The sequence below is a fragment of the Brachyhypopomus gauderio genome, chromosome 15 (genome assembly GCF_052324685.1).
Source record: "Brachyhypopomus gauderio isolate BG-103 chromosome 15, BGAUD_0.2, whole genome shotgun sequence".
Classification (NCBI taxonomy): Eukaryota; Metazoa; Chordata; class Actinopteri; order Gymnotiformes; family Hypopomidae; genus Brachyhypopomus; species Brachyhypopomus gauderio.
The window spans coordinates 1,617,264-1,630,923 of NC_135225.1; the positions used below are offsets into that span (position 1 = coordinate 1,617,264).

The following is a 13,660-nucleotide window of genomic DNA, read 5'->3' on the forward strand; positions in this document are numbered from 1 at the left end:
CGATTCAGGTGTGTTTTCATTTCGCTCAAATAGACCATCATGCTTGTGCAGAAAGTTTAGTTTGAAATGTTCCATTATAAAGCAAATATTGAAGCTACATGATCATTAACAAAAACATGTTTTCATCTTTAGATGGTTCCAGTGTAGACGTCTGAATAAATAGAAGCATTGTAGCAGAGTTAAAGTCTGGAAAAGGCAACGGATAAACAAAATATTACAAACTACATTTGTGCCCCACAAAACCTGCATCAAGTAATAATAGAATCCAATATCAAACCTACCCTAAAATTGCATTACATTTCTAATAGAATTATATGACCTATGACCTGAGCGCAAGATGAAGTTTAAATGTGTTTAAAACTCTCATTGTTCCTCTTGAAGAAGACTGTAAGGTACAGCCAGAAAATGTTAATTAAGTGTGTTTAAAACAAGGAGTCTGAAAAATAATATCAGCTTTTTCAAATTTCATTCAAATATCATTATTTTTTACTTTAAAAATAGAAAAATATACAAAATACAGTCCTCAAGGTTACTTTGCTTAATTAGATTAGCACGCTTCGGCCTGAAGATACTTTAAACACATTCAGCAGTAATGATAAACTTAAAACACTTTACCATGCAAAACGAAGTCAGCAAGGCTAAAAGTAATGTCATAATAAAACAACATCAGAGCAGAGTTTGATATACCATGCAACAGAACTTGTTTTTAGACCAAAACACATCAGTGAACTGTATTCAAATGTGTAGGCAGCCTCTGTATTATGTGAAAGGATGCTTCACAAACGGCTCTCCGAGGTGCCTTGACACCAGAGGCTTTAGTGTAGAATATCGTATTGATTTTCTGAGAGTCGTCTTGCTTTTAGACAGATGATCCTGTTTTATTGAACCGTTTCCTCATGAAAGCTCTATACATTAGCAGGCAGTCAGGTGCAAAAATAAACTATGACTAAGGTCACCACAGACTCGCAGATATCAGGAGAGTTCTCACTCACACACATACAGCAGCAGAGGGCTTTTGCTGTTTGCAAACTTTATTTCTCTTGCTGTTGTCTCACTGATGGGGCTGAAAATTGCAATATTTCTGCTGACAAACTGGAATATCTTTTTTTTTACTGTGTAGGTTTAATTATTTGAGCAATACATGCAAGGTAATATGTAAGCATGAAATTTTTTTTATAATGTGAAATTTATGTGCACTGTCTCAAAATATCTTCATACCTAGTGAATTAAATATTCTAAATATTTAAATAAATATTTAAATATCTGAAAACAGTAGTTTGATAAAGTGCAAAGCCATTAAAAAACAGAATAAGCAAGAAAACTGCAAGAAAACTGCTACTCCTTTACCATCTGTATACTCAGAGCAGTATATTTTTCATTCACATTTTGCACAAATAATAAATATTTGAAGTCATATACAGGTGTCATCATGATCTTCACCCATGATGAAGTCAGACATTGGATTAATGCCTCATTGCCCTTTGACCTGTTAAATAGGCCCAGTATCTATATTATGTTCAGACTGGTCCAAAGGTTTCGGTTTAGATCAGGAGAGCGCTGCACCCAGCACACTCCCGCTGCAGGATCATGACTGGGGTGAGAGGTCAAACGATTCATCACCACAGCTCCTGCAGTGAGAGACACACGAGAGAGTCCTCTCAGGATTACAGCAGGCTGAAGATGGCCTGCTCTGTTTATAGCTGTTAAACCTCTCCATTACATTAAATTCCCTGTTTCCAGAGATGTGTGAACTCATTGGCCATTCCATTGGAGTTACTTCGCTTGGCCACTGATCTCTTGCTACCCCCCCCCCCCCCCCCCCCCCCCCCCCCCCCCCAAAGTGCTGGCCTTGCTGGTTACATTAGCTGGTGTTTGGACATCTGCTGGGTTAGGGTTCTACCAGAGTGCCTGTCATCATGGGCTTTAGGAAATCGAGAAATTGCACAAACACGGAGCTGCGCTGTAATAAAAACAAGCTTCCGCTTGCTGCATTAGACGTGCATTAGCCCGAACTGTCCGAGCTCCAGTGATGCATCGGTGCTGTTAAGGACATGTTTGGTCACAATTAGTGCCATTTTAAACGCTTCCTGGATGGGCCTAAAAAATGCAACTCCTTTTGAGAAAAAAAAATGTTCCAGACAAACTTGTGTTTCATGTTTAGCATTGGGCTTTTAAAATATGGCTTGTGGTCTAATAAAGTGAAGTTTGTGTACATTTGCTGTAGGAGACGCTTAACTTTACGGCTCTTTGTAGAAGTGTGTAAAAGCATGGAGTGAGCTGACGGACTAGTACGAGAGAGGCCGGTCAGACAGGCTCTCAGCAGGACGGACCCTCACAGGACCCCTGCTTATTTATTTTAAACACTTTTTTTCTGTCGCCCATGAATCTCCAGTGAAAATTTCCAGACCGATGTTTTGTCACATGTAAAATACGAGCTGCTTAAAGATATTGTCCTATAGCGTAAACAGAGAAATGACCTCCAGAGTAATAACCATCCGTCACAGGTAGCGGATATGCTCAAACATGACACCACTCCAACCTTTTATCACCATTTTCTTTCTTTCTACTTTGTGCTTTTTTAATGAAAAGCTGAATTAGCAAACAAGCTGAATAATGACTGTGGAGGAACATTTGAATGTTTACAGCTCCCCTCCCTGTGCATGTTTACATGTTTACAGCTCCACTATCTGTGCATGTTTACTGCTCCCCTCCCTGTGCATGTTTACAGCTCCCCTCCCTGTGCATGTTTACATGTTTACAGCTCCACTATCTGTGCATGTTTACTGCTCCCCTCCCTGTGCATGTTTACAGCTCCCCTCCCTGTGCATGTTTACATGTTTACAGCTCCACTATCTGTGCATGTTTACTGCTCCCCTCCCTGTGCATGTTTACAGCTCCCCTCCCTGTGCATGTTTACAGCTCCCCTCCCTGTGCATGTTTACAGCTCCACTATCTGTGCATGTTTACTGCTCCCCTCCCTGTGCATGTTTACAGCTCTCCTCCCTGTGCATGTTTACAGCTCCCCTCCCTGTGCATGTTTACATGTTTACAGCTCCACTATCTGTGCATGTTTACAGCTCTCCTCCCTGTGCATGTTTACATGTTTACAGCTCCCCTGTCTGTGCATGTTTACATGTTTACAGCTCCCCTCCCTGTGCATGTTTACAGCTCCCCTCCCTGTTCTACAGCTCCCCTCTCTGTGCATGTTTACATGTTTACAGCTCCCCTCTCTGAATCTATCGATTCAGAATCGATTTTAAATGTCCCAAAATCAAGTCTCGCGTTACGTAATTACAAAATTAGTTAGCAGCAGGTTGTGGGACACACGCATGCGCGGAAAAGGTTTAAAACAAATGGAGGAAAGAAATATTCAACCTGTCCCGTCTTCGTTTAAGGCAAAAATATGGATTCATTTTGGTTTTTACCGAATGCTGGGGAAGACTGAACTTTACACAATGTAGCTCGTGTGCAAGGCTTGCAAAATGGAAAAAAAAAAAAAAGAATTTTATTTTACCAAAGCACTTTATTTTTGTTAATTAAATGTGAAAGACACTTTATTTTCTGTTTTTGTCATTCTATCTTGCAAAGCAGACTGTAGTAGATCATAAGATAAGATAAACCTTTATTAGTCCCGCAATGGGGAAATTCACACATCATGCAGATTTAAAGACTGAAGCAGAAATTTTTATAAATCAAATAATTTTGAATCGAAAATTGTGGTCCCCAAAATAGGAATTGAATCGAATCGTGAGATAGTAAACGATTCCCACTACTACTGTGCATGTTTACATGTTTACAGCTCCCCTGTCTGTACATTTTTACGTTTACAGCACCCCTATCTGTGCATGTTTACAGCTCCCCTCTCTGTGCATGTTTACATGTTTACAGCTCCCCTCCCTGTGCATGTTTACATGTTTACAGCTCCCCTCCCTGTGCATGTTTACATGTTTACAGCTCCCCTCTCTGTGCATGTGGACTCAGCCTCTCCACACCAGTAACAACCTTCACCATCCCTCACGCTGATCGGTGGCTGGGGAAAAGTTTACACACAATAGCTACATTTTTGATGAGATCATTTTGGAGGTTTGTGAAAAATAAAAAAGATTCAGAATGTCCACAAGAAAAGAAATGGCTGTTATGGTAAATGATTTTAATTAATACACATGTACATGTCAAACTAGTTAATCTAGTTATGAGCACATGCAGAATGCACATATATGCACAAAAGAGTGTGTGTGCACCCCCCCAAACACACACCCCACCCCCACACTCCACACACACACCCCACCCCCCCACACACCTCACCACTCCCACGCCACACACAGTTTCATATATGGATAGCATAACATTTAAGAGTTGATTTACATGGTCTCTTAACAGCTGGAAATAAAAACTTAGTCATTGTGAATAACATCAACATTCTTGTGTTTTTCATGTCGTTGATGTCTATTTTGAGTTTTTATTCTTATACCATGAGTATTAAAAATACAATTATTCCAGAGCTAATAAACAAACAGAATTGAGCTCACATGCCTTTAAATCTGGATGTAAATCTGAACTGCAGTATAGGACACACATAACTGAAATTATATAAATGTGTAATGAAATTATTTTGCTATATTAATTCAATGTTTAGACAGTTTGCATGATTATATCATTATAAACGTAGCTGCATGAAAAGCACCATATATTAAATATTAAAATGTGTGATTACAATTATTTTAATAATTAGACTTTCGCCCTAAAACATTTGAGCAGGGAGATCAACATATTGATCTCAAATTAAGATTTTTAAAGTTAATCAAATTCCACCCAAAGCTATTTTGTTTCTTATTTACACACACACACAGGCACAAAGGTATGTGCTCTTACACACACACACACGCCACATCCACTCACCCACCCCTCACACACATAAGTACATTCATACATACACACACACACACACACACACACACACACACACACACACACACACACACACACAGAAAGTGGGAGAGACAGAGAGAGCCTTCAGTGTAATGGTAAAAGAAGAGATGTCCTTGTGTACACAGATTAGTGAAAGGCTGAGTGAAATATGTACATTACACAGATTAACAACTAGACTGTTCATAATGATGAGGACGTGGAACATAACTTTGCTTTAACGGTGTCAACGTTATTGTACAAGTACAAACAACAAGTCCTCTAAGCGCTTCTATTGGTAGAACACGTCTAACTTTGGAAAACGACAAACGTGATTTCAGTGTCACAGCTGCGTTTGCAGAATGACCCAGTAAGACGGCAGACGCACGACGAGCTGCGTTTTACCGCACATGTGCAAGGAGAGAAAAACCATCAAACACGACTCGCTTGAAAAGGTACAGTGAGCACCTGAGCCACGCCCACTCACCAGAGGCACGCCCACTCACCAGAGGCACGCCCACTCACAAGAGGCACGCCCACTCACGTCCTAATAGGCACTGCGTCTGGCTATAAATAGGGTGCCAGGGAGAAGGCAGTCTGCTTCTGCCTCTAATCGTAGGCCCAGCAGCTCAAGGGCATATGACCTGTCCAGGCAGGAAGAGGTCACAGGCCGTGTGGCCCCTGGGGTCGTCGCTTTGGAGACCGCTCATGTTAGTGTTGAAGCGTTGTGTTTGCACGCCTCATTTGACCTCATCAAAATATTTTTGGCCCAGCTCAGCAGAACCGACAGTGGCACGGTGCAGACATCGGAGACGAATCATTTGTCAGTGTCAAAGTGACGGAGGTGTTAGATTCGAGCACAGGGGCAGTCAGAGCAGGGAGCTTGGATTTCAAGGGACTCGAGATGTTTCCTTTGAGCCTGGAAGGCAGGTTAGATCTTCACCGAACTCCACAACAACACAGCGTTCTTCAAGACCACTTCTGCCAGTCAAAGTTAAATGAATTAGATTGTTCATTTTGTAATTAGGTATTATGAAATATGAGGCAACATAGTTAATGGAATAAAATTTAATATTTCAGCCATAGGGTGTATGCGGCAGGATGAAAATATCGGGCTGACTAACACACTGCTAGCCTAGAATAGTTCATCTTAGGTCCACACTGTTTGGACCACTATCCAGTATTTATGTATTTGTTTTTCTTCTGCATTTAAAACATTTACTGAATTGGAAACACAAAAGACAAACTGCTCCTTGTGATCTCAGAGGAAAATGCAGTGAATACTAATTATACTGTATGTGTCTTCCAACTAAACTATATGAACTAAATACCAGTGATTTAATATAATATACTGGTGTTTAATTACATGAATGTTATTATTGGGCTTCCTATTTATACAAAAGACTCATTAATAAAAAGTTCTAACAGCACGTCAAGTTAGAAACCTAAATACCTATTTTTTTAAACTAATTGTTTATTAATTTTTTAGGAACTCAAGTACATTCAGCATGAAGGAAAAGAGAAAAACTTCAAATCATTTCTAGTACAGTACATACATTCTAAATATAGGGTGAGACAGCATATGTGAGACAACTCCCGGCCGTCTGTTTCCAAGACTCGCTGTTCGGGCCGGGTGAGCTGGAAGTCGGCTGTCCTGCACACAGGACGTCCTGCACACTCTCCCGCCAGCTCTAGATCTGTGAGCACAGGACCCGCGGGGCACAGACAGGTCCAGTATTTCCTGTGTTCTGCGTTCTCTCATGGTTTTGGCAGCCTATAATCGGTATTCATTCAGAGGGCATTTTTAAAGGCCTGTGATTGGTAGTCGTTCGGAGGGCATTTTAAAATGGTAAATGGTAGCAATCAAAAGGATATTTTAAAACGTTTGTGAATGTAACTGACAGTCTGGGCAGCTCGTGGCTGGCTCACAGTAGCAGGTGAGCTGGGAAAGGCGTCTCATAGCTGCGTGAAGGAAGGAGATGTGTGTTCACGTGCCAGTGGGTTGGGATTGATCTTTTGGAAACTGAAAGACAGAAGACTTCTCTGCGTAATGCTGACACTACAGAAATGAGCACAACTAAAGTGCCCACTGTGGAAATGAGAGCAGTATTCCTTATTACACGAACGCCACCACTGTGCTGTAGACAAACCTAGACTCTGGAAGGTGAAACAGATTAATGATCTGGCTTAGAACTGCGTACGAGGCTAAATGAATGAATTAATGAGTGAATGTATTTATTATAAGATTAATAAAATTCTACACAGCCATCATGACAGTTTAGCACAGGCATGTAATTTTCATTTGCCTATGGATTCTCTGTTGATCTTAGTGAGTGAGATAGAGGATTACAAACTTGATAATAAGGGCACAGCAGGAACACAGATTCTATGAAACGTGTTTGTGACTCTCTGTGTTTGTTCCAAGAAATGTTCTTCTTGTTCTTGTTGATTTTTTTCTGTATCTTTTTTTAGTTCTGAACATTAGTCTGCATCAAGATGGTATTATTATCTTCCACATTCTAGGACTCAACTTTAACTAAAATACGTAATTTAGTGAATTTCTAAAAACGTTAAAAGGTTTGTTCTAGTTTGAGATTGTTAATGATATTGATACTGTTACTTAACAGTTCAGTCACATTCATGACCTTGCGGAGAAGGGTAACAGTTAATGACATCATACTGACTCTGTGTCTACCTAATGCCTGAGATGGCTTAAAAGACTTTTTTACTACAAATGTTTGAACTAAATAATTCAGCATTTTCTTATTAAGGATTTTAAATTTCATTTTAGACTGAGCATTATGTACAAAATCTGTCACTCTGTGCCTTAATATATACATTTTTCATACATCAGCACTTCAGAACAAAGCAGGTCAGATGCACCCATATAAGACTATGAGCCCCCGACTAGCAGCATCCGTACAAGGAGAAGGCTGTGTTTCTGCAGCTAATGGTACGCGGCCCTGCAAGCCGGGGGTTCATCTGGGAGCACAGTGATCAGGACCAGATGGAGAAGGTCATGAACTCCACATGACGAAGCTAGATCTACTGTCACTCATAGTCTCCGGGTGTGTGTGTGTGTGTGTGTGTGTGTGTGTGTGTATACAGAGGAGTGCACGACAAAATAAACGTCAGAACAAACAGTCCAGATCATGACTGAGATTTCCCCTTAATGCCGTTACATGTGTTTTAATGATGGATTGGATAAAATTCCAATATTAAATAAAAGCAAAATCTTCTAGTGTAACCAAAGGAATATGAAATCTGAGCAAATACATGTGTCACATGTGTGTCTGTGAGTGTGTGTGTGTGTATGAGATTTGTGTCTGTGAGTGTGTGTGTGTGTATGAGATGTGTGTGTATGTGTCTATGAGACGTGTGTGTGTGTGTGAATGAGACGTGTGTGTGTGTGTGTGTGTGTGTGCGCGCGCGTGTGCATGTGTCAATGAGTCATAAAGCTGAATAAAACACTGCTACTCACGCAGGTCTGAAGCTGTAGAGTAGGAGGGGGAGTAGATGTGTGTGGTGAAGTGTGTATCGATTCCCTCATTCCCTCCTTCCTCTCCATCTTCTAGCAGGACATCAGGGTGTTCTCCGTTCTCCAGGACACTGAGAGAGGAGACCTTAATCAATGACAGGAACTGAGGGACTGGACGGTAATATATCAGGATGAAACAGGCCAAACTCTTGCACTCTTATGCACATGCACCCATGACACACACACACAGACACACACACACACAACCACTAATATACACAGATCTTCATCGACTAATACACACATTCATACACGCACTAGGTGACACACATACATAAACTCACTGACACACATTAATAAACCCACAGACACACATACATACACATATGAATGCACTCAAACTCAGACAGACACTCAGACATGCACAGACACACACAAGCACATGTACACATAAACCAAAACACACACCCAGACACGCACACACAAAGAGATAGATTAGAAAGATAGCTCAATATCTACTGTCAACAAAGCCAATGTGACCACAGGAACAGTAAGTCATCTCAAGTCTCAAAGCCGAGAGAGATAACCTTGAACTGTGCTTAACATGACCACCGAGACCACAAGAGGGTTATCTCCTCCATCTGTGTATCTCCCTCCACTTACATTCCCTCCATCCTACTGCCCCACACACTGTAAAATGTGTTATTTTGGGGCATGTGAAGACTTTTTATTCATTATTGGTGTGTCTGAATCACCAATGTCACCCTCTGTGCGGACGCATGATATGCTACTGTTTGTAGATGGGTCTGCGTGTGTGGGAGGGAGGGAGGGAGGGGGAGAGAGAGAGAGAGAGAGAGAGAGACCTTTGACGGCCTCAGGAGAGTTTGTTGGAGATTGTCTGAATTTTATTAGTAACTCTACACCAGCTGTTTGGTAATTAAAAAAACACATTACTTTGGTCTCTGCAGAGAACTGTGTCAAACGAGTGTGATATGAATATAATGAAGCTACTGCTTAAATGATTATGTGATGAACAAATAAACTATAATTTAGCTTTTATCTAATGTTTATTGTTTATGTGTAAATGACATGTATTTTTGTTTGCTTGTTTTTGGTTAATGTGCTTAGTCAGTGTATTGACAATGAAACATTATTTATATGGATGAAGAACGTCGACAAAAAATGCATTTTTTCTTACCGTGTTTGCGTGATACTTTCATTTAGGTTCGCGCTCTATGCCGCCAGATCGTGTCACAAATATCAAAAATAGGTCATTCTGATCATTGCTGATTCTCCAGACTGTTTGTTTGTGTCTTAACACACAAAACCTCCAAGAAGCTTAGGCGTACTCACACTAGGCTCTGTGATCCGGGCCCGGTTGCCTGCCGAAGCACGGTTCGTTTGGCTAGTGTGAGCGCTCCAACCGTGCCCGGGCCCGGATCAGTTAACCGTGCTCGGGCCCGCTTTGAAGAGGTGGGCCAGGGCACGATTCATGTGGACTCGGGCACGGTTCGCTTCTAGTGTGAGCGCTATCCGTGCCCGGGCCCGCTTGGTGCCTCGTCTGATTGGTTCATTTCGCTGGAACTCAAACATGACATCAGTGATGCGACGCTCACGTTAAACAGTCATAGCGGCAAAGCGATTAGCAGACAATCGTTGTGTTAAATTATCGATAAATCTGTGCTTGCACCGTGTTTCTGCACTCCCAAAACGACTCCAAAAATACAATAAAAAGAGAATCGTGAACTCTATAGTGTTGTGCGAGCGCGCTTTTTTCCAAATAAAGCGGCGTTGTGATGACGTAAGCGTGCTCGGGCCGGGTTGCTGAAGCCAGTGTGAGTGCAGGCCAGAGGGGGAGTGGGGAGGGGGGGTAACCGGGCCCCAGCACGGAACCAGCAAACCGTGCCTAGTGTGAGTACGCCAATTAAAGCTGGGCCTTAGAGAATCAACCGTCAGGACTACTACTAACCAGAAACGTGCTCGCTCGCGCGTGCGCGTGCATGAGAGCGCGAGCGGGAACGTTATGGGCTAATCTGGGTCACACTTGTAGCACTAATTCGCTTCAGATGAGAAATTCTGTCAAAGGAGCCCTTTGAAAGGACGGTGACTTTTTCGTTGTAAACTACTATATATTTTTGTCTACGTGCATGCCACCATTTTGTCTGTTTACGTTTGATAATATATAAATAATAAAGCTACATTTTTCTACAACCTTCCCAGTGTCGTAGCCATAAATCACGCTGTTTTACAACAATCATATTTGACATCACGAATGCGGCGTGTCTGGTTAACGAAAGCCACTTTTCAACTGCACTCTTTTCTCTAGCTTAAGTTTTAGAGGACAGTTGCCCAAGGTGTCTACATTTGATGTGAATAGTTTTGAAAGTAAGCCTGTCATTTAAGCAGGAGAACAAGCAGGAAAACCGTGAAATGAAACACAACGAAGGCATCTGTCTCTTGCAGGCTGTACTGTATCGTGAGAAGATGTGAAGCAACCAGAAAGACAATTTAGGTTTATTTTCTACTGACTTAGTAGCTACAAGTGATTTTTTGGTCCTCTAATTTGCCTGTCACCCTGCAAAAAACCGTCGAGATATAACGACACAAATAATATTACCACAATAATATTAACGAAATGTGTAAAATAAAGTATAATTATAAAACGTTTGATAGGCCTACTGGATGTAAATTTAATCGTATATTTCTGGTTTACCGTATATCACTTTATCTTGTTTCCCGGGCCTTTCGATTTTTGTCCTGGCTTTAAACGTTTTTTAATTATAAGACTGTTGACCCCATAGTATGATACGATCAAAATCACATTTTAAATGTATTTAAACCCTATTTCAAATGTTACAATTTAAGGGGATGTTATTATTGTTGTTGTGGTTAATGATATCGTTGTTTATGACAACCAAACAACCTTCAATATTTAATACATTTAGAGATGACAAATTTCAGAACCTTTTATAAATTGTAAATTTAGTCTGACCTTTTTGGAAAGAGACCGACGGAAGTACTCCGTGTAATGCATTTTTGGGTTTTTCCACGAAAACAGCAGCTTTAGTTTTAGTGTTTTTTTTTCTGAATTCTGTTGAGTGTGTGTGATTTCACACACTCCTGACAGCGCGTGCAGGGCTGCAGGAGCACGCGGCGCTGCGAGCGCGCGACTACCGCTGCGTGCGCGAGGCGAACACACCACCCTGCACGAGCGTTTTCAGGGTGAAGGACCCCGCTAAAACGTGCTTGTTTGTTTGACGTGTCAGTGAAACCGAAAGTCCGCGTTCGTAAATTACAGCTAACGTCTAAGTCTGTGGTAATCAAAGCGTTTGCGTCTCCTAAGTCTGGTTTTAAAAGCTGAGGTCTGATTTCCCTGTTTACCAGCGCGCTCCCGTATCTGTCCGTTTGGAGCGCGCACGACAGCCAGATCAGTTTATATGGAGAACATTCCCTCATATTAAGGGCCAATTACTGCCTATATTGAGATGATTCCCCGGGGATCGTGTAGGCGAACACCCACTTTGCTGCAGGGACGTTTCCTCCACGCGAGAACGGACTGCAGATAATTCACCACTTCGTTTATTCTCATTAAATAATGGACGTGTTCAGACTGGCACGTGTGACGCATGGACCGGTGTGTGTGTGTGTGTGTGTGTGTGTGTGTGTTTCATTACTCACACACGCATTTTCCGGAAAAAAAACCATATGACTCATTCAAATCTGTTTAATAAGAAACAAACGTCTGAAAAAGAAAAAAGTTCCTAATAATATTCCCAAGAATGAAGCTATAGTCCACCAACTGTTTTAAATCCGAAAAGCTAAATTAGTCGTAGCCTAAGATATTTCATAACAGACTATTACGAGAATGTGCGGTGGGCTCAAATAACTCACTAAAAAATAAAAAAACAACTCAAAACCAACGCGGAATGGTGCAAATGAGATGTGAAACCCGCCATGCACCACACATGTTCTTTGAATTTATGATGATGATGATGATGATGTTAATGATGATGATGATGATGATGATGATGATTGGTTAATTGCAGCAGACTGGGCCTGGTGAAGGTGACTGGTTTTCTGTAAGGTCCGTGTTTCACAGGTCGAAGTGAGATGGTCCAGCGCGCGTGTGCGGGAGAGGCGTGTAATGTATTTAACTATAGCAAAGTAGTGTTTTGAGAATTGGTAATTACTTACATCCTTCTCTGGCCAAGGGGACACTGTCCAGATCTCACCACACACACGTATGTGGACCTCTGAGGAAGGCGTCCAGGTACTGGTGGCACTCAGCCACGGTCCTACCGCGTCTTAAAGATAAGAAAAACGGTAGCTCAGAATAAACATGTGATAAGGACTATATCTTTAGCTCGGTATACACACCGTTCAAATCTGACACGCCTGAACTGACTTCATTATAAATAAACGGGATTAAAAAAATGTTTCATGTTCACATTTCAAATGTTTCATATTTACATTTCTAATGTTTCATGATAATTCGGGCAGATATGTGAATATAACACGAATATAACACTAAAAACAAGTTTATTTAAAGAGGACCTTTTAAATCTGTTTTGAAAATAGAGCAATGCTCCGATATGTCATCCTTAGACTATAATCAAGTTGAGCATAATTTGCCTAAAATTGTACCCCATTTGTTTTACAAAAACGAACGGAAAATACAGGCTACATAATTCTCTGTAATGAACAACCAAGGTTTACAACTATAAGGACCTACAGGAGAAAAAAAACCCATATCCGTGAAAGTGAAAGTGGGTCGGTAGCCCCTGGTCAGTCTGGATCAGTCCGGCGTGCTGCTCTCAATCTGCAGCCTTGCGACAGTAAAATGGGTGTAATGACTAAGAAAACAGACACCCCACCCAGCAGGGCCAGGACGGAGACTGGGGAGAAACGCGCACTGATAATTGTTGTTTTCCTACTTACCTCCATTCAAAAACACGAAAAATCATTATTTAAAAGTACCACTTTGATTTGGTAATTTAGTTTGAAAGGGGTTTAAGGGGTTTCGGTGAATACCTATTTAGATTTCGTTTCATTTAGTAAAAAAAACAATTAACAAAACAATCTGGTTTAAAATAGCTCATCATGAGTATAGCTTATCTACAACATTTATTTACATTTACATTATTTGGCATGACCGATTTAAATATGTAGATAGTTATTAGCTGTAGTTGTGGATATTGTCTTGCATCCAAAATAGCAAAAAATAATAATAATACCCCAGAGACAGGTAGGAATTAAAGACAGAGTTGATGTAGTATT

At 41.0% G+C, this 13,660-nt stretch overlaps 1 protein-coding gene across 7 annotated transcripts in view; it reads right to left on the reverse strand.

Moving 5' to 3' along the window:
• Positions 1-11,954, reverse strand: part of LOC143476717 (uncharacterized) — a 62,759-nt gene extending 50,805 nt beyond the window's left edge. For 2 of the 7 annotated variants that reach the window (XR_013121363.1, XM_076975040.1), the window contains exons 1-2: positions 11,376-11,755; positions 8,387-8,514 (exon numbers count right to left, since the gene is read on the reverse strand). Coding sequence is in view for 4 of the 7 variants with exons in the window: in XM_076975040.1 (XP_076831155.1) it covers positions 8,387-8,473 (87 nt within the window). In the remaining 3 variants the exon portion in view is untranslated. The other 5 variants (XR_013121367.1, XR_013121366.1, XM_076975042.1 and 2 more) reach the window with 5 other exon arrangements.
• Positions 11,955-13,660: the final 1,706 nt, after the last annotated feature.